The following is a 21,287-nucleotide window of genomic DNA, read 5'->3' as shown; positions in this document are numbered from 1 at the left end:
ACTGAATAATAGGCTATTATTTACCTTAACACCTGAAAGTAATTTACATATTTATCAAATTATTATTAATAAAACACTTTTTTTTACTGAATATTGCCTTTTAGAGTAATTTTGATAATAAAACATCCAAAAATACAGTTATATATACTGGCATATAGGACAAAAATATTGGGGGGCAAATGTCCATTCCAAAAATAAGCAATGGGGGGCAAATGCCCTATCTGCCATTTCAACTGGGGGGCAAATGTCCAGGAGTTCATTTTTTCATTGGGGGGCAAATGTCCTGGGGGGCAAATGTCCTACAATCCATCTCTACACGTGTTTTGTAACGCCGGATAAAATTCTTTATCCTGCTCGTTGTCAATATAAGTATAGTAATAGAAAATGAACCAAACAATAATATATCATACAGATTAAACATCTCTTTTTATTTCTATGTATAATATTGCATACTGTTTAACATTGTGTTATATAGGAACTCAATGATGCGAAATCGGAATGCGTTCCGAAATCTGACATTATGTCCACAGCTCCTAAACTAGTCAATAAGGAATGATTTCTGATACTTTGGACCAGATCCTTTGATCCCTGTCGGAACAGAACGGACAAACGAGCGGGCACACGGACAGGACATGGCGGCAACTAAATGCCCCGCCACCACCAACGAAACTTTTCGGGCAGCGTAATAAACATGGTTATTTTATTATATATAAGGAAATTTACTACCAACTCGAGTAATTCTAACTACAATTTACATGAGCGATTGCTCTCTGACGAATCTTAGCATGCTTTTTGTTCGACACAGTTACAAATACTAGTTTTGTAGCACAAATTGATTAATTTAATAATAACACGCTCATATTTCTTAAGCATTTTTCAAACATAAACACAACTGCAAATGTAATTGCTATCACTATATGCTCAATTTTGTTATAAGTTACATGAATGAATGTTACATGAGAGATACAATCTGAAGTACACACGAATTAAAATGCTACTAGATCCATTAACATCTCATTGAAATTTCTGAAACTTTAATCCTCCATGATGTGTATACACTGATTGTTTCTCCTAAAATAATATATTGTTGTTTCTGTGCGGACCATGCGATACTAGCCAACAGTCTTCGAATCGCTCAGAAATCACAAATGTTCCGCTATATATAGCTATTCTCATAGACTCCTCAAAATAGAAATTTGCAGTAATGTAATGTATACACTGTATACACTGTAAATATATTTATTTCGTTTTCTAAGTAGTCCTTCAACTTTGTAATATTTTTTTCTGATTTTAACTTAATTATTTCTACACATGCATTTCTCGTGATCACTCTCGTGACTGCTCCGAACAGCAACGGCACCGACTCAACATTCGAACGAAAACAAATCCCTTTTAAAACTATGTCACAGACCTTATATAGTATTTAGTTGACCAGCATTAAAAATGCATCAATATTTGATAATGATAATGAGCTATCATAGAAAAATGATAGATATTCCACAAAAAATAACAATTGTACATAAAAACATTCTTTTTTGACAATAAGACACACCTGCAACTAGGAATTTGCTGCAGATTCATTTTTACATCTTTAATAACCTTGCTCGTCATACTCTCGATTTATTTTCATGGTCTTTCACATTTATAAACGCGACTGGTTACAACTGCACATTTCCTGTGATTCATAAGTGACCACTTTTTATGACAATCAATATATTTTCTGTAGTAAGAAAATGACCTTCATCAGGAACAATTAAAACAAACTAGATCTATCAGGCTATCACTGAAGGTGATGAATGTACCCCCACGCACTGACACAGTACATTGCAATTTGACGCACACAAGACTGCATAATTATGTGGACTGTAAGTATAAAGACCCTACGTATATAGTATAGTAACAAAAAACAAAGTCCCATAACTCTGCAGAATATTTATCTAAAAGAACATAACATGACCATGCACAAGTAGGGTTAGTACTGATCACTTGTATAAAGTTTCATAAAATTTTGTGCAAGGGTTCGGGAGATTAGGCTCGCACAAGATTGCATATGCAGACTGTATGTATATAGTACATTAACAAAAAACAAAGTCCCATAACTGTGCAGAATTTTTTTCTGAAAGAACCTAACATGCACCATGCACAACTAGGGTTACTACTGATCACTTGTGTTAAGTTTCATTAAATTGTGTGCATGGGTTCAGGAGATTATGCGCGCACAATACTGCATACTGTATGTATATAGTACATTAACAAAAAGTCCCGTAACTCTGCAAAAAAAAATTCTGAAAGAACCTAACGTGCATCATGCACAACTACTGTAGTTACTGATCACTTGTGTGAAGTTTCATTAAATTGTGTCAAGGGGATGAGGAGAGTTGGTGCGCACAAGATTGTGTCTATGTATATAGTATAGTAACAAAAAACAAAGTCCCATAACTCTGCAAATAACAAATTCTGAAAGAACCTAACATGCATCATGCACAACTATTGTTGTTACTGATCACTTTTGTGAAGATTTATTAAATTGTGCCAAGGGGATGAGGAGAGTTGGTGCGCACAAGATTGCATATGCAGACTGTATGTATATAGTATAGTAACAAAAATCAAAGTCCCGTTACTCTGCAATTTTTTTTCTGAAAGAACCTAACATGCACCATGCACAACTACAGTTGTTACTGAACACTTGTGTGAAGTTTCATTAAATTGTGTCAATGGGATGAGGAGAGTTGGTGCGCACAAGATTGTGTCTACGGACAGACAGACGGACGTTCTAACGAAACGGTCTTTATGTGACTCCCCCATTGTTCTCTCTATTGTTCTAACAGTCACATAAAAAGAAAAATAGTCACATAAACAGAACGGAATGAATGACATCAAAGAGAAAGTACCGTTATGCAGTCACTTAACCATCATTTCGCGGGCACAGACAGACGGACGGACGGACGGACAGACAGACAACCTGAAACCAGTATACCCCCCTTACAACTTTGTTGTCGGGGGGTACAAAAATATATAGATAAATCATTCATTCTGTTACACCTATGTTCTACTCTCTTACCTTCGGAGGAACAGCTTTCCGTTCGGTTGTAAAATTATACCTACGGAAAACTAGATTTATCATTAAAAATGAATGAAGAACAAATTTCCAAGCAATTTATATTTTACCAAAATGTAATGCTAAACTAGAAACACAAGAGATCACAGAGTGATCTTGGCACCCACCAATGTGCCATTTTTGAGTGTTCCAAATTTCAGGACTTATTGACTAGCTCAAGGTCAATTTTCATTTCCATACACATCACTGTGCATGTGGTCCATGCACGTGGTCCAAATTTGAAAGCTGTATCTTGAGAAATGTGAAAGCAGGTCACTAGATCAATTTCAATGACAAAGTTCTTTGTACACAAAACTATGCATGTACATCAAGTTTGAAGGCTGTAGTTTGAGAAATTTGAAAGTAGGTCACTAGGTCAATCTTAAGGTCAAAGTTTATTTCGGTACACAAAACTATGCAAGTGGTCTAAATTTGAAGGCTGTAGCTTGAGAAATGAGAAAGTAGGTCACCAGGTCAAAACCAAGGTCAAATTTCACTTCAGAACACAAATTATTGCATGTGGTCCAAATTTGAAGCCTGTACCTTCAAAAATGTGAAAGTAGGTACTAGGTCAATGTCAAGGTCAAAGTTTTTTTCGGTACACAATCCTATGCATGTGGTCTAAATTTGAAGCCTGTAGCTACAGAAATGTGAAAGTAGGTCACTAGGTCAATCTCAAGATCAAAGTTCATTTCTGTACACAAAACTATGCAAGTGGTCCAAATTTGAAGGCTGTAGCTTGAGAAATGTAAAAGTAGGTCACTAGGTCAAAATCAAGGTCAAATTTTATTTCGGAACACAGAACTATGCATGTGGTCCAAATTTGTAGCCTGTACCTTCAGAAATGTGAAGTAGGTCACTAGGTCAATGTCAAGGTCAAAGTTTGTTTCGGTACACAAAACTATGCATGTGGTCCAAATTTGAAGCCTGTACCTTCAGAAATGTGAAGTAGGTCACTAGGTCAATGTCAAGGTCAAAGTTTGTTTTGGTACACAAAACTATGCATGTGGTCCAAATTTGAAGGCTTTAGCTTGAGAAATGTGAAAGTAGGTCACTAGGTCAAAATCAAGGTCAACTTTTGTTTTGGAACACAGAACTAGGCATGTGGTCCAAATTTGAAGCCTGTACCTTCAAAAATGTGAAAGTAGGTCACTAGGTCAATATCAAGGTCAAAGATTTTTTCGGTGCACAAAACTATGCATGTGGTCCAAATTTGAAGGCTGTAGCTACAGAAACGTGAAAGTAGGTCACTAGGTCAAAATAAAGGTCAACTCATGTCAATGTTCATCTTGCCACTCAAAACCATACATGTGGTCCAAATTTGAATATTGTAGATTATTGACAAGAAGATTTTAAAAGCTTTTCCCTATACAAGTCTATATGAACCATGTGGCCCCCAGGGCGGGGCCATATTTGACCCTAGGGGGATAATTTGAACAAACTTGGTAGAGAACCACTAGATGATGCTTCATTACAAATATCAAAGCCCTAGGCTTTGTGGTTTGGACAAGAATATTTTCAAAGTTTTCCCCTATATAAGTCTATGTAAACCATGTGACCCCCGGGGCTGGGCCATATTTTACCCTAGGGGGATAATTTGAACAATCTTAGTCGAAGACCACTAAATGACGTCACATACAAAATATCAAAGCCCTAGGCCCAGTGGTTTTGGACAAGAGGTTTTTCGAAGTTTTTCCCTATATAAGTCTATATAAACCATGTGACCCCCGGGGCGGGGCCATATTAGACCCCATGGAAATAAATTGAATCTTCTTGGTAGAGGACCACTAGATGATGCTTCATACCAAATATCAAAGCCATAGGCTCTGTGGTTTTGGCCAAGAAGATTTTCAAAGTTTTCCCCTATATAAATCTATGTAAATTATAGAAATAAACAAAGGGCCATAACTCACTAAAAATTGTTGAACCAGTCTGATTTTCAGAGGGACATAACTAGGGTACCAATACACCATTCTCACAAAGTTTGGTCAAAATCCCCCTGGTAGTTTCTGAGGAGATGCGATAACGAGAAATTGTTAACGGACGGAAGGACGACGGACCACGGACGCAGAGTGATTTGAATAGCCCACCATCTGATGATGGTGGGCTAATAAAACAAGCAGAATTATGCCACCTATCTTCATTTCTTCCTTTATATATGGAAGCTGAACGTTCTGTCTAGGGAACTTTCATATTCCATTTTTCATGGAAAAGGTAAAACTAATTTGTTACAATAATGATTATTCTTTGGGATCAAAGATAATCTTCATAAAAAATGTACTTGTAACAGACGCCGTTTTAAAATTGGCGTCAATTTTACATAATAGATTGCACATCTAAATGGTTGTGACAACATATTTTTAGATGTTTGAAATACATAATAAAACATTTTTTTTTATTTTACCGACCAAAAATAGGTGTAAAGTAGCATATGTGTCAAAATGTGAACTTCGATATAGCCGATATAAACATAATGCCAAGTTTCTGCACGACACTCAATATCATACAGTCAGAGAGAGAGCACTTCCACGAAAATAAATTAGGACTAGTATATATGCCTTTTGTTGAAATACCTCACAAAATGTAACATTTGCAGAATGTGATTTGTATTTTTAGTTTATGCTAATTTATTTCAGCTCGATTGTTATGAAAGCTTCAAACTTATTTGAACGACTCTCGAGTTCATTTCCTGGAAGAACCAGTACTGGTGTCATATAAGAAGGTGTGGTTGTGACCCCCAGTGGTCAATATCTTTAAAAATACAATTACTTTGAAAGCATCAAGAAAGCACATCATTCTCTTAAATATGAAACATAACAATTTACGTAATAGTATCACAATTTTGGTATCGCTGGATTTCATTTGTAATTAAATTATATAACCTGTATGTAGACACATACAATACGGTATGACATATAAATGATTTGATGTATAATTGATTTTAACAAGAAATACTAGATGCAACAGAGAACATTAGAGTTCTAATGTACTGAACAGACAAGATTAGAGTGCTAATTTATCCAGCAAAACATAATAGAGTGCTATAATGTATCCAGCAAACAATATAAAAGTGCTAATGTTTCCAGCAAAACATATTAGAATGCTAATGTATCCAGCAAACAATATAAGAGTGCTAATGTTTCCAGCAAACAGTATTAGAGTGCTAATGTATCCAGCAAACAATATAAGAGTGCTAATGTTTCCAGCAAACAATATAAGAGTGCTAATGTTTCCAGCAAACAATATTAGAGTGCTAATGTTTCCAGCAAACAATATTAGAGTGCTAATGTTTCCTGCAGAGCTGACAAGGTGATGAAGATGGCATTATAGTTCGTTCTTTGAACTTCCGTTCAACTGCTTGCATGAGTGTAATCGCCGGTCCGACTTTCATTCCGAGAGTTCTTGTTAAATGTTGCGTAGTAAGATAAGGAAGGAGTCGTCCACTGATTCCTTGTTCATGGAATGTCTGAAATGAGGAAATTTTTGCATTAAATCATGCTGAACTAGTTTTCGGCCATATTTTATAAATGGCATACATAGACAGATAAGTATTTTTCCATATACCAGAACTTAACTTTGGTCCCCTTAGTGTTAGACTATGACGATTTCTGATGGATAAGAATATACACAGTATACAAAACAAATGATGTAATATTACATAAAGCTGATAAATACCATGTTAGAAATAATATGCGAGCAAAACATGATATTGTTTCAAAATCAGACTGAAACCTTCATTAAGCAAGTTAAAGCATAGCAAAAGTTCCTTCTAGGGCACATCTACATAAATATATAATGATCATCTTGTAAAGTTTTGGTTGCAATGTCTGTTTTAAATATTGGTCATCAGTGTGTGGAACCCCAAGATTGGACGCAAGGACAAGACCATACTACCTTCTTGGCATATATTCGCTTTTTTCAGTTTAACATCCTAATGTAGTGATTTGATGCGCTAACAGTCTACGTCTTCGCACACAACAAACTTAGTGCTCATTCATCATGTAATTCATGGCTATAATTTAGCAGTATATGTCCTAAGTCTCATTAGCCTAGTGGTAGAGCGTCCGCTTCGAGTGCGGGAGGAAGTGGGTTCGATCCCCGGCCGCGTCATACCAAAGACGTGAAAAATGGTACCAGTAGCTCCCTTGCTTGGCGCTCAGCATTAAAAGGGAAACTGGCCTCTTCTCTCATACCATCAGGAATGAGGTGTCGAGAGTGATTAATATAAGTTGTAGAACTTCCTTCACAATCGACCTAAAATAAATTATGTATAAACTAAGTCTCATTAGTGTGACATCCAGGTTCGATGCGTGAATTTGTTGCGCACTTTGAGAGGGTCGCAATGGGGTTTGTTTTCACATATTGACCATGCATTCGAAGGTAACGACGTTTGCTAACTTTTGTGACAAATAAGATATTTGGCATGTTTCAACAACGCCACTTTTCCATCCTCGGGTTTAGTAATATGTATTTCGCGGAGCGCGTTCAGCCAGACAGTCGCTTCAATAAGGAAAGAATAATTTCAACGTCAGAGGTTATTTCTAAGGTCACGGAGTTTGATTGGCCAGCTTGTCATGACAACAGTTTACGAGGTTAGTTGCTCAGTCAAGTGTGACTTACCAATTCTAAGTGTTCATTCTCTTGAGAAAGAACAATAATTAAGTTTTGTAGTAGTGTAAATATCTATGAAATAATCTTACTTCGTATAATGTCATTGTTAATAAATTCATGGGCATTTAGTATTTACTTAATTTTGTTGGCTACGTTTATTTCTGGTGTTTTAGATAAACTGGCAATAATTCCAAAATTTATTCTCATCACAAAATCCAACATTTTTTTGTGTGTACAGATTCTTCAAAAGTCCTATATTTGCAATATAGTATGTATAGGCTATTTTCCCATAAAAATAGTTGATTTACCTCATACTTTTTCGCAGGGTGGAAACAGATATATATGCGCCAATGTGTCGGCTGCATTTTTCTGTGCTCGCAATATTTTCACGTGAAGAAGTGGAAATACTTCATTCAAAATTCTGGAATATTGCAAGATCGTACATAAAGGAATTGTGAATAGATTGGTGTACCTTTTGTTAAGAACTTCGCATTAGTTTGCTTGATATTTGAAGTTTTAAAATCATTTTAGTGTCATATTTTTGGATTTTGAAATAAGGAAACATGCCTCCAGCTATATCCGTGACAGCTGGTGAACACTTTGCAGAGTATGAAGGGATTATAAAGTACAATAGATGTGATCTTTCCTTTATACGCTAATCAACCAATATTGAAAAGCCAGATCTGCTACTATTATCAAAATTAAAACATTTAGGTCTACTGAACTTTGGACAATCAGGTTACTCTCAGTATAGGGGTACTCGAGGGGAAATTCCTAAATTAAGTCGTGTTTGGGACACAAATAAAGGGGTTAACATAGACAATCTAAGGGAACTACCGCAAGTAATTCCTTCAGTTTCACAGTCATCAAAATACATGCAAACTTTCAACAGTTTCAGATCAAGGGGTCAATCTCAATAACGGACAAGAGTTATCTCAGACAATTCCCATACTTGCTGAGACTCGTCAAGGTGCAAGTATAGTATCAACTGTGCATTCTACCAACAAAATTAGAAATATTGTACAAGTACAAATCGAACCTCCCTCTCTAGTTAAAAGTCAGACCTCAACTAGAAAATGCTTTTGTAAAAAAGCGCATGTCTCCCCCAATGCAAAGTCCTATAGGCAAGAAGTCAATCGGGGTCAGGAGCGAAAGTCAAAGAGACACTGATGGTTGGCTGCAATAGGGATCATCTACTTGGCATGTCCAATCATCCCGCTAAATTTCAACACTCTTGGCCTAGTGGTTCTCAAGTCACTGTTCAGGCTTCTGTGACCTTGACCTTTGATCAAGTGACCTCAAAATAAATAGGGGTCATCTACTCTGCATGTCCAATCATCCTATTAAGTTTCAACATTGTAGGTCAAGTGGTTCTCAAGTTATTTCCAAAAAATGATTTTACATGAACAGGCCACTGTTACCTTGACCTTTAATAGACTGACCCCAAAATCAATAGGGGCCATCTACTCTGCATGTTCAATCATCCTATGAAGTTTCAACATTCTGGGTCAAGTGGTTCTCAAGTTATTGATCGGAACTGGTTATCAATGTTCAGGCCCCTGTGACCTTGACCTTTAATGGAGTGACCCCAAAAACAATAGGGGTCATTTACTCTGCATGAACAATCATCCTATGAAGTTTCAACATTCTGGGTCGAGAGGTTCTCAAGTTATTGATCGGAAATGGTTTTCCATGTTCAGGCCCCTGTGGCCTTGACCTTTAACAAAGTGACCCTAAAATCGTTAGGGGTCATCTACTCTGCATGTCCAATCATCCTATGAAGTTTCATCATTCTGGGTCAAGTGGTTCTCAAGTTACTGACCGGAAATGGTTTTCAATGTTCAGGCCCCTGTGACCTTGACCTTTCACAGAGTGACCCAAAAATCGTAAGGGGTCATCTACTCTGCATGACCAATCATCCTATGAAGTTTCAACATTCTGGGTCAAGTGGTTCTCAAGTTACTGACCGGAAATGGTTTTCAATGTTCAGGCCCCTGTGACCTTGACCTTTGATGGAGTGACCCCAAAATCGATAGGGGTCATCTACTTTGCATGTACAATCATCCTATGAAGTTTCATCATTCTGGGTCAAGTGGTTCTCAAGTTACTGACCGGAAATGGTTTTCAATGTTCAGGCCCCTGTGACCTTGACCTTTCACAGAGTGACCCAAAAATCGTAAGGGGTCATCTACTCTGCATGACCAATCATCCTATGAAGTTTCAACATTCTGGGTCAAGTGGTTCTCTAGTTACTGATCGGAAATGGTTTTCAATGTTCAGGCCCCTGTGACCTTGACCTTTGACAGAGTGACCCCAAAATCAATAGGGGTCATCTACTCTTCATGACCAATCATCCTATGAAGTTTCAATATTCTGGGTCAAGTGGTTCTCAAGTTACTGACCGGAAATGGTTTTCAATGTTCAGGCCCCTGTGACCTTGACCTTTGATGGAGTGATCCCAAAATCGATAGGGGTCATCTACTTTGCATGTACAATCATCCTTTGAAGTTTCAACATTCTGGGTCAAGTTTTTGTTTGTTTGTTTTGGGTTTAACGCCGTTTTTCAACAGTATTTCAGTCATGTAACGGCGGGCAGTTAACCTAACCAGTGTTCCTGGATTCTGTACCAGTACAAACCTGTTCTCCGCAAGTAACTGCCAACTTCCCCACATGAATCAGAGGTGGAGGACTAATGATTTCAGACACAATGTCGTTTATCAAATAGTCACGGAGAACATACGCCCCGCCCGAGGATCGAACTCACGACCCCGCGATCCGTAGACCGACGCTCTACCTATTGAGCTAAGCGGACGGGCTTCTGGGTCAAGTGGTTCTCTAGTTATTGATCGGAAATGGTTTTCCATGTTCAGGCCCCTGTGACCTTGACCTTTGATAGAGTGACCCCAAAATCAATAGGGGTCATCTACTCTTCATGACCAATCATCCTATGAAGTTTCAACACTCTGGGTCAAGTGGTTCTCAAGTTACTGACCGGAAATGGTTTTCAATGTTCGGGCCCTTGTGACCTTGACCTTTAATAGAGTGACCCCAAAATCGATAGGGGTCATCTACTTTGCATGTACAATCATCCTATGAAGTTTCAACATTCTGGGTCAAGTGGTTCTCTAGTTATTGATCGGAAATGGTTTTCAATGTTCGGGCCCCTGTGACCTTGACCTTTGACGGAGTGACCCCAAAAACAATAGGGTTGTAGGGCTGCTGGAGTAGACGACCCGTCTACTCCAGCAGCCCTACAACCCTATGAAGTTTGAAGGTTCTAGGTCAAATGGGTCTCCAGTTATTGCTCGGAAATGAAGTGTGACGTACGGACGGACGGACGGACGGACAGGGCAAAAACAATATGTCTCCTGGGGGAGACATAATTAAAGTATGTAGTATTAACCCTAGATCAGTTAAAAATAAAGCACTCTCTTTTTGTGACTACATCATTTCAAATACATTCGATGTAGTTGCTGTTACAGAAACTTGGCTTGGTAGTGCTGTGGATAAAACATGCTTAAGTGAGCTTGTTCCAGATGGCTACAAAATCAGGCACGGCATCCTTGGCGGAGGTGTAGCAATATACACAGAACCTCTATAGATGTCCGTCTTTTGGCATCAACACGAGACAAAGATTTCTCAACTTTCGAATACATGGGCTGGCTGCAATTTGAGCATGAAAAATTTCATTTAGCGTCTAGCTGTCGTTTATAGATCACCACCATCCCGGGGAAATGGACTTAAAATAGGAGACTTTCTTGAGAATGAATGGTCAAATTTTCTATCTAGATTTGCAACAACTGACAAACAAATTATCACTGTTGGAGATTTAAACTTTCATTTTGACATTCCGACTGACAGACACACAGCTAACCTTGTAAGTACTTTGGATGCACACGGAATGAGACAGCATGTAAATGAAGCCACTCACGTCGGTGGACATATCCTGGATGTTGTCATTACTAGAGATAACGATGACATCGTGTCAAACATTGAAGTCACTGATCAAGGTCTGTCAGACAACAGTGGTACGGTCACTCGCGATCATTTTTCTGTGACTTTTAAAGCAAAGGGTGCCAGACCTCCACCGGTGAGAAAAACTGTCTCCTTTCGAAAACTTAGGGCAATTGATGTTGACTCATTCAAAGGGGATCTTCTGAACTCAGAGTCCTTGAAAGCAATCATGCAAAAGACAGATGTTGATGAGTTAAAACCATTATTCAGAGACCAACCTGTCCCTGGTATACACAAGAATTTCATGATGCTAAACATTTAAGGCGCAAGTTGGAACAGAAATGGCGTAAATCGAGACTGACAATAGACCACCAGCTTTACAGAGAACAGTGTGCAACAGTAAATTAGGTTACAAAAAAGGCAAAAATACATTTCTACTCGGATAAGGTAGAATCTTGCCAAAAAGATTCAAAGAGTCTTTTCAAAATCACAAAGCATCTGTTAGGTGCTACAAATGACATCACTTTACCAAAAGCTGCATCCGTCAAACAACTCGCTCAAGACTTTAGTGACTTTTTCATAAGCAAAATAGACAAAATACGGACAGACATAGCATCCTGATTTGTATCTGACATTACTGATGACACTGAAAGACAACCATCAATGGAGGACTGCCTAAACTATTTTACTCCAGCAACACCATAAGAAGTGAAGAATATTATTCAGGCATCTCCATGTAAGTCGTGTGAATTAGACCCAATACCAAATTGGCTTTTAAAGACATGCCTTGACGAGCTCCTTCCGGCTTTGACAAAAATTATCAACACATCACTGGAAGCCGCGTATGTTCCAAAAGAATTTAAAAAGTCTCACGTTAGACCTCTTTTGAAAAAAAACAGGCCTTGATTCCAATGAACTAAAGAACTACAGGCCTGTTTCAAACCTACCTTTTGTCTCAAAAGTACTGGAAAAAGTAGTAGATAAACGCATGGAGTGCCACCTGACTTCGAAGAACCTACATGAACAGCATCAGTCTGCATACAGAAAGCATCACTCGACAGAAACTGCACTTCTCAAAGTTCAAAATGACATTCTTCAATCCCTGGATCAAAACGAAATCACAATCTTGGTAATGCTCGACTTATCAGCTGCGTTTGATACTATCGACCATGAAACGTTGCTTAAACGCTTGGAAAAGGACTTCGGGATCATTGGCAAACCACTACAGTGGATGACTTCTTATCTGAATGACCGCTACCAAACAGTCTCAGTAAATGGCGAACTATCTACTCCAGTTCATATGAAATACAGTGTACCACAAGGATCTGTCCTAGGACCGAAAAACTACATCATGTACACAAAACCCGTTGGTTCAATCTGCAGAAGCCATGGACTGAATCATCATTTTTATGCCGATGACTCACAACTATACTTATCGTTTAAGCCAAAAAAAAATTCCCATCAATACGAAGCCATATCTCGGATTGAAATCTGTCTCAACGACATAGTCTCTTGGATGCATCAGAACATGCTGAAGCTCAATACTGAAAAAACTGAGGTCATTTTGTTTCACACAAATCACACAAAAATACCCGAAGATATCTGCGTGAAAGTAGGACCCTCTCAGATTAAACCATCAATTTGTGTGAAGAATCTCGGTGCTAGAATGGATTCAAACATGGTCATGACACAGCATGTTAACACTCTCTGTAGAGCTAGTTACGCACACATTCGGCAAATTGGCCACATCAGGCAGTACATCACAGCTGATGCTACCAAGTCTCTTGTGAACTCTCTGGTTTACATCGAAAGCAGACTACTGTAACTCACTGCTGTATGGAATTTCCAAAGACTCCCTGCAAAAACTTCAATGTATACAAAACACAGCGGCCTGCATCATAACCAGGACTCCAAGATACGAACACATCACGCCGGTCTTGAAGGAGTTGCATTGGCTTCCGGTTCAGCACCGCATTGAGTTCAAAATCTTGACACTTACATACAAAGCCATGCACAATGAATCTCCTAAGTACATTGTCGATATGCTGGACATGTACAAGCCTCGTAGAGACTTAAGGTCGGCAAATGGCCCGGTGTCTTTGATTGTACCGAGGAGTCGAACAGTAAAGTATGGTTTGAAATTCTGTTGAAATGGCGTTAAACCAAAACATGAAAGGTTTGTTATATATTGAGAAAGGAATTGGTCTCCTAATGTAATTTAACGTTGAACATAATTTATGGATGATCTTGTTTTAATTACTTTTCATTTTAATCTTTTACCAATATATTTTCATGTATGTATGTGTATGTATGTGTTCTTTATGTTTTTGCAAAGCAATTTTGAACGTACATATTTTGTATGAAAAGAGTGCTATATAAGTTGGGTATAATAATACCCAAATAATTATACTGTAATGACTAGATATTTTTCATTAAGAGAATAAACTCTTTGTTCATATATGTTGAAGGATACTTGAGTTTCTATAAATGAGTTCAAATAAGGTGTTTGTATGTCTGGACTGTCCCAATTTCCTTCCAGCATGACGGAATGATCCATTGTCAATCCCGAGGTCCCTATGACCTTGCCCTTTGACCTACTGGTCCAGAACATAGAAGGGCCATCTACTGCCCAAACAAACAAAAAGGCCTAATAAACACTGTCAATAAACGCCACTAAAACCATGATCCGCAAGCGAGTTGTTAATCCAATAAACACCATCAAAACCGTGTTCCAATTTCACATGCAAATGAGCTAATGGTTCGCTAATTAACATAAATGTGTCATTTAACAACACGCTAATGGAGCGCACAATAGATCGCTCAATGGAACGCATAATAGATCGTATAATGGATCGCTTAATGGATCGCATAATGGATCGCTTAACGGAACGCATATATAATAGATCGCTTAATAGATCGCTCAATGGAATGCGTTTCATCAAACTGATACATTCCTAACTACAGGCTGTATTTAATTGAAACCTGATGCATTCAGTTTTGGCAAATCGTTTATGAGACTGAGTGTAGCCTGGATTTGCAGAGATATGCAGTAACTGTTGAAAATGCCTTTGTGTTAAAATTATTCAAATATTCAAATATTAATTTGTTACAATAATGTATATAGTATACAGGTCATTTGAATCAGCATTTCAAAAACTATTGTGTTATGCATTTAATAAATCTATGAATTCTAACATACACTTATTTTATTGAAATCTGTAAAGAATCACAATGTAAACATGCATTTATTTATACTGAATTGTAAGTACATGTATTAAGAAAATACCTTTAGTTGTAAATCATAGAAATTAAATGAAATAACAACCACCATTTTCTCTTCAATAAATCCATATCATGTCCAACCTCTACACTTATTACCTACAAAATGCACTTATTTCTGTCCCTCTATATTATACCTTAGATGAAATTACATAACATAACCGTAGCAACTAGAAGATCTGCTGTTATGGTACATTGGATGGATTAAAACCATATGTTTCCTGATAAAAGAGGAGAAAGCCTTCTGAATGGCTCTGTAAAGTTAATATCTCACTTCAAAATCGCGATCCATTTAATGGAACACGTTCCGTTAGCGATCCATTGCAAGCATTTCTTGATTGTTTCAATGGATCACGATTCACTAATGGAACGCACTAACAAACACCAAAAAAGCGGTTTTGACAGTGTTTATAATGTGTTTTTATAGTATTTATTAGAAATTTATTTTGGTGACCACAAGCAATCATCATACGAAATTGGAAGGCAGGAGGCTACAGGGTTCCTAAGTTACTGAGAGGAAACGATTTTCAGTCTCAAGGTCATCTCTGACCTACTGACCCCAAAACAGTAGGAGTCATGTACTGACCACAGGAAAAAAAAACCTATTAGGTTTGACGACTGTAACCAGCGTTCTCCAGTTATAAAATGGAAATCGATTTTCAGCTATAATCACCTTGATCTTTGACCTAATGACCAAAAAACAACAGGGATCATCTACTGACCAAAAGTGAATATCTAAGAAGTTTGACAACTGTAGGCTAAAGTGTTCTTCAGAAATCGATTTTCAGCAACCGGCCTTAAAATCAATAAGCTTTCTACCAGTCTTGAGGTTTCTGCGTTCTTCACTTATAGATCGGACAGACGGAGAGAAGGACGGTCCGATTACTATATGCCAGCCCCTCTGAGGCATAAAAAGCAAAAACAAAACTGTATTGAATCACTTTTTCAGTGTCTGATACACTGAACTAATTACCTTCCACTACACATTTAAGTAAATAATTCTTATTGAAGTGGGTTTTCTTCTAACAACAATATTTGGTGAAATATAAAATGCTAACATGTTGAACTCAGTCAGCATAATATACCTAAGGTTAGAAATTCTTTGCAATCAGTAACTGTATGAAGTTTTCTATTTTTATGGGTTTTTTTTCCAAATATCAATGAAAATCATGTTTGTAATATCAAAAGTTCCGCGAAGCTGGCAATATACGCCCGAACTTATAGATCAGGAGGTAAAATCTAAAAACATTTTTGGTTTGTATGTCGGAGGGAGGGGTTCGGTTGCGTAATGTGGCGGTGGGTGGGGATTATGATAAGACAGCGGCGACTAAGTGGGGGTGGGGTGGTAGTAATGTGTGTGTGGAGAGGGGGTGGTAGTAATGTGACTTGTTGCACTGCTCAAAGCGTCTTATCACCGCCCATCTATATCCCAAGTTTAAAGTAGTTTTGAAGTTGTACTTCGGACATATAATACAAAGGACAGATTTCCGTGTGTGTCGGAGGAGTGTTATTGGTAGGGGTAAAGGGGTTTTGCACGACAGCGGGGACGGATTAGTAAGTCACATGAAACTAAATGATGTGTAGGGGTGGAGGTAATGAGGATTGCTGCAATGCTCAAATCGTCTCAACAACACCCACCTTCGCTGCAAGTTTAACATCAATACCTTGAACAGTTTTGAAATTGTGCTCTGGACATAAATACAAATGTCAGATTTGGCATATGAACTCATTTTGTGAACTTGACCTCTGGCCTACCGACAATGTTAATGCACTCTGCGCATCGCTACCTAACTATATGCTAAATTAGAAGCCAATACCTTGAATAACTATTAAGTCATGTCCTGGATACAAAGTATTACAAATCTGATCATTTAGACCTTTTCGTGACCTTGAACTTTGACCTACATACCTGGTATATGCGCGCTGCATATTGTCCTACCTATATGTCAAGACTAAGTCACACGCAATTTGTCGGACAAATTTGTCATTTTAACTCCATTTGTAACATTGAGCTTTGCCCTACCAACCCTGGTCATGCACACTGCAAACTGTCTCATCGCCAACTACCCATATGCCAAGTTTAAAGTCATTAAGACCAATCTCAAATGGCAATGAATACCCCAAGACAGTAGCTTTTTGTCAGAGGAACAGGGGTATTATAAATATGATACACTGCATTTGTATACTGCACATTTATGTACAGTGAGATCAAAATCAAACTGAAGTTAATATAAATCAGATGGTAAAATATAGATAAATCTTTAAATCAGTTCCCAAATGTGTAAACATTGAGGACAAATATTTGCCATATACCATATACATACAAAAAATGGAAACAATAATAAAGGGCAAAAACTTTGTGAAAAATCATCCAAATGGAAATCTATTCGAAATATGGTCCAAATATCAATGCTGATGCTAAAATGTTAAGAAGGTAGATCAACAGTTTCCATTCAAGGTAACTGAAAGTCAGATTTTGAAATCTGTGTGCAAAACTGTATAAGATCTCCAAATTCCATTGCTGTACCTTAAAAAGTAGAAAGTAGGTCAGTAGGTCAAAATGTCAATTTTTAGATGTGTGTTACAAACTGTACAAGTGTTCCAAATTTTGTGGCAATATCTTAAAAGAGAAGAAAGTAGATCAGTAGGTCAAGGTCATAGTCAAGACTAAGGGTCATCAACCAGTTATATTGAACAGCATATGAAATATTTTAGAAAATTATTTAATTTTTTTCCATTGTAACTCTATTCATATTTGAAACAAATAACGGGCCATAACATCGTGAAAAATCATTCAAATGGAACGTGCTTCGCACATGCACGATTACACTTGGTACCGATGGTAATAATAACAAGGTTTGATACAAGTCTGGCATACAATGACTGGAAAATAGCGCGGACAAAAGTTTTCCATATACATAAGAAGAAAAAATAATTTAGGGCCATAACTACGTGAAAAATCATCGAAATGGAACCCGCTTCGCACATGCACAACTAGGCTTGGTACTGATAATAATTACAAGATTTGATGAAAATCTGGCAAATAATTGCTGAGAAATAGCGCGGACAAATTCCGTCTATAGACGGACGGACCGACCGACCGGCGGACGTTCCTACATATCGGTATTTATGTGTTAAAAGAAAAAAAACTCACATAAAACTTATGGAATGAATGACATCAAAGAAAAAGTACAGTTAGTTACCTATTTTTCCTATAGCCACCTAAACTCGGACCGACGGACATGGCGGAACCCAGTATAGCCCCCAAATACTAGTTTCTGGGGGTATAATAATTTAATACTTATAAAGCTATGCTCTGGACAAGACATATGATGACAAGTTTGACATTCGAGCTCAGATCTGACCTTCTGTGCCCTTGACCTTTGACCCACCGACCTGGTTCATGTACTCATCGTCTCATTGCCACCTAACTACATTGTTATTAAGTTACGCTCTGAACACGAATTATGACGGACGGACAGACGGACAGACTCACGCGCCATCACGTAATACGTACGTTTTTTTTTCAAAACAGGCATATAACAATAGCTGTCGTAGGAAAATAATTCATGGAATATTTCCTCAACACCTTATGTCATAGTGTGCAACAACTATTCTAAGCTTGAATGAGATTCATTTGGTAATAACTGCGATAGAGTACAGATGCATCTTTTTAACCGAAAATTCTTAGTAAAAAGGGAGCATAATTCAAAAGTACTGGTGACAGAGTTATGGACCTTGCGTCATATCATGTGAGTGATGATGTGAAACAACCCAATCTGACTAAAGTACTTGATCTTCTAAACGAAGATCTGAGAACGACCCATTCACATTCGTCTTCTGTATATTTTGGATTTCCAGTATTGCTATTTTTATTTTATCCAATCAGACGACATGTTCGAATGTCAAAGAGTAAGAAAAATGTGCAGTTATTCCAGGGCTCGAACCCAGGACCCCTCGCTTACAAAGCAAGTGGCCTACCGACTGAGCTAACGGCTATTGATCACACTTATGTCATAAGAATGTGAAATATCAAAGTCATGTAAGAGATTCATTGCTAAACTGTGTAAGTTAGGCTCTGTTGTAGCGAAAGGTCGTCAAACGAGGCAATTCAATAGTCGTTTCAGATCTATGGCGTTAGCGTAATGGAATACATTGAGTGATGATTGTGAAACAACCCACTGGCACCAGAGCAGAAAGAAAATGCCTCTATATGTGTTATATCCTACCCCTAGGTATTCTATGAGAACCATGGTCATGAACGGGAAAATATACTAACCCATTTCAATCGCGCATTTCATACCTAAAACACATAGTTCGGTAAATGTGTACTATGGATATTAAACACGCGAACATTTATCTTCCATTGTGTACCGGTCACATTTCATCAATACTTTTTATCTTAGAAAAACAACGCGTAATTTATAGTTTTTCAACGTTACACAAAAAAACTTGCTTGAACTTCCCTGGTGAAGTTCCGGTCTAGATTACAAAACCATTCTGACTGGCTGATGTGAAAATGTATGTCGGTCGTCATTTTACTACACGTGTACGCTAAAATGTGTATATGCAGCATAAATGTGCAAAATGAATGAAATAAACAGAACAGATGTATGATTTCAAATTCAAAATCATATACAAGATGAATTTCATTCATCATTTCGAGTTTTATTTTATAACTGTGAATATTTTGCATTATGTTTTTGTTTGTTTACATTTCGCCTAACATGTGCACACTGCTGTGACCTCTAGACCGGGTGTTCATTACGGGAGTTGACGCAAGTTTTTTCTGTAACGTTGACGAAAGCATGAAATATGTGGAGCATAAATTATGGAATATTGACCTAACTAAACTAAAGGAACCAGCGTGGGAGCCATCTGGTCTAGTCGCGTAATGGCTGCCAGGTATTTGAACACTAATTATTCACTTGGCATGGCAACAGAGGTCTAAATTGAGGCTAGTTTTTGTTTAAATTTCATTGTGGATGTATTGTTGACATTTTGGTAGGAAAAATGGGAGAGCATGTTGTATTTGGTGAAGTCAAGCTCAATTTTAGTACGAGTAGTACTTCCAGGTCACAGCAGTGTGATTTTGATGTCAGTTTACAGTAAGTAAATGTGACCAGAGAAATCTCTCTTAGAAAAAGATACATGACCCCTACTTTTCTCTTCATTTTATATCAGTTTTATCATAACTCTTTAAAATGAGGTAAGGATTTGTTCTCTGAAATGGGTCTAGCTATGTTTGGTAGCTCTTTGAAAAAGGTCAGTTTTATATAGAATATATAGGGAAAACTATTTAGGCTATTGTGACCTATTGAGACAATGTGACTGGTGCACGATGGAAGATAAATTATCGCGTGTTCAATATACTAGGTACGCATTCACCGATCTGCGTGGTTTAAGTGAGAAATGAACGATTGAAATGGGTTAGTATATTTTCCCGTCATGACCATGGTTCTTATAGAATACCTAGGGGTAGGGTATAACATAAACATATACAGAGGCATTTTCTTTCTGGTCTGGTGCCAGTGAAACAACCATTTTAAATCTGAATGAAATCCCATTTAGTAACAAAAGATATATGGTGAAAAAGCATCGAAATCAAACTGAAATTCTAACTAAAATGGGACATAATTCATGATATATTTGTGCCACAGTTACGGATCTTGTGTCATATGATGAGGACGATGATGTAGAAGAACTATTAACCCATAAAGTATTAACAAAGATATAGTACATTAAAATTAACCTTAAAAGAGTTAAGGCCCTTGTTTCATATGATGTGGCAGATGATGTGGAACAACTACTTTAAGTTTTAACCAATCCCATTTCATAATAACAGAGACATAGTGAAAGTGCACCAAAATTTTAACATTAAATTTTAAGTAAAATTGGGGTGATAATTCATGAAATACTACAGCAAGAGCTTAAGTCATATGATGTGGATGATGATTTGGAATAATTTTATTAAGTTTGAATCAAATCCCTTCAGTAATAACAGAACATGAAAAAGGTCCTAAAATTCTATGTAAAAAGGGGGCATAATTGATGAAAAATTGGTATCTGAGTTACAGACCTTGTGTCATATGATGTGAGTGATGATGTGGAACAACAGTTTTAAGTTTGAATCAAATCCATTTAGTAATAACAGCTAGAGTGAAAGTGCACCAAAACCTTAACCTTAACTTTTAAGTAAAAAAGGAGAATAATTAATGTAATATTGGTGCGAGAGTTATTGCCCTTTTGTGTCACATGATGTAGGTGATGATGAGGAGCAACTATTTTAAGGTTAAAGCAAATCCATTAAGTAATAACAGAGATAAAGTAAAAGTGAATCAAAACT

At 37.4% G+C, this 21,287-nt stretch overlaps 1 protein-coding gene across 1 annotated transcript in view; it reads right to left on the bottom strand.

Annotated features, from left to right (window-relative positions):
• Positions 1-402: 402 nt before the first annotated feature.
• The window catches only part of LOC123563981 (uncharacterized), a 99,968-nt gene continuing 79,083 nt past the window's right edge, over positions 403-21,287 (bottom strand). Inside the window, exon 6 of the mRNA XM_045357217.2 lies at positions 403-6,563. Within this exon, the coding sequence (XP_045213152.2) occupies positions 6,381-6,563 (183 nt within the window). The 3' untranslated portion in view covers positions 403-6,380. The remainder of the gene's footprint in view (positions 6,564-21,287) is intronic.

This window comes from Mercenaria mercenaria, chromosome 2 (assembly GCF_021730395.1).
Source record: "Mercenaria mercenaria strain notata chromosome 2, MADL_Memer_1, whole genome shotgun sequence".
In the NCBI taxonomy this organism is placed as follows: Eukaryota; Metazoa; Mollusca; class Bivalvia; order Venerida; family Veneridae; genus Mercenaria; species Mercenaria mercenaria.
The sequence above is the reverse complement of the archived record's forward strand: the minus strand, read 5'-3'. Positions and strand labels throughout refer to the sequence as shown.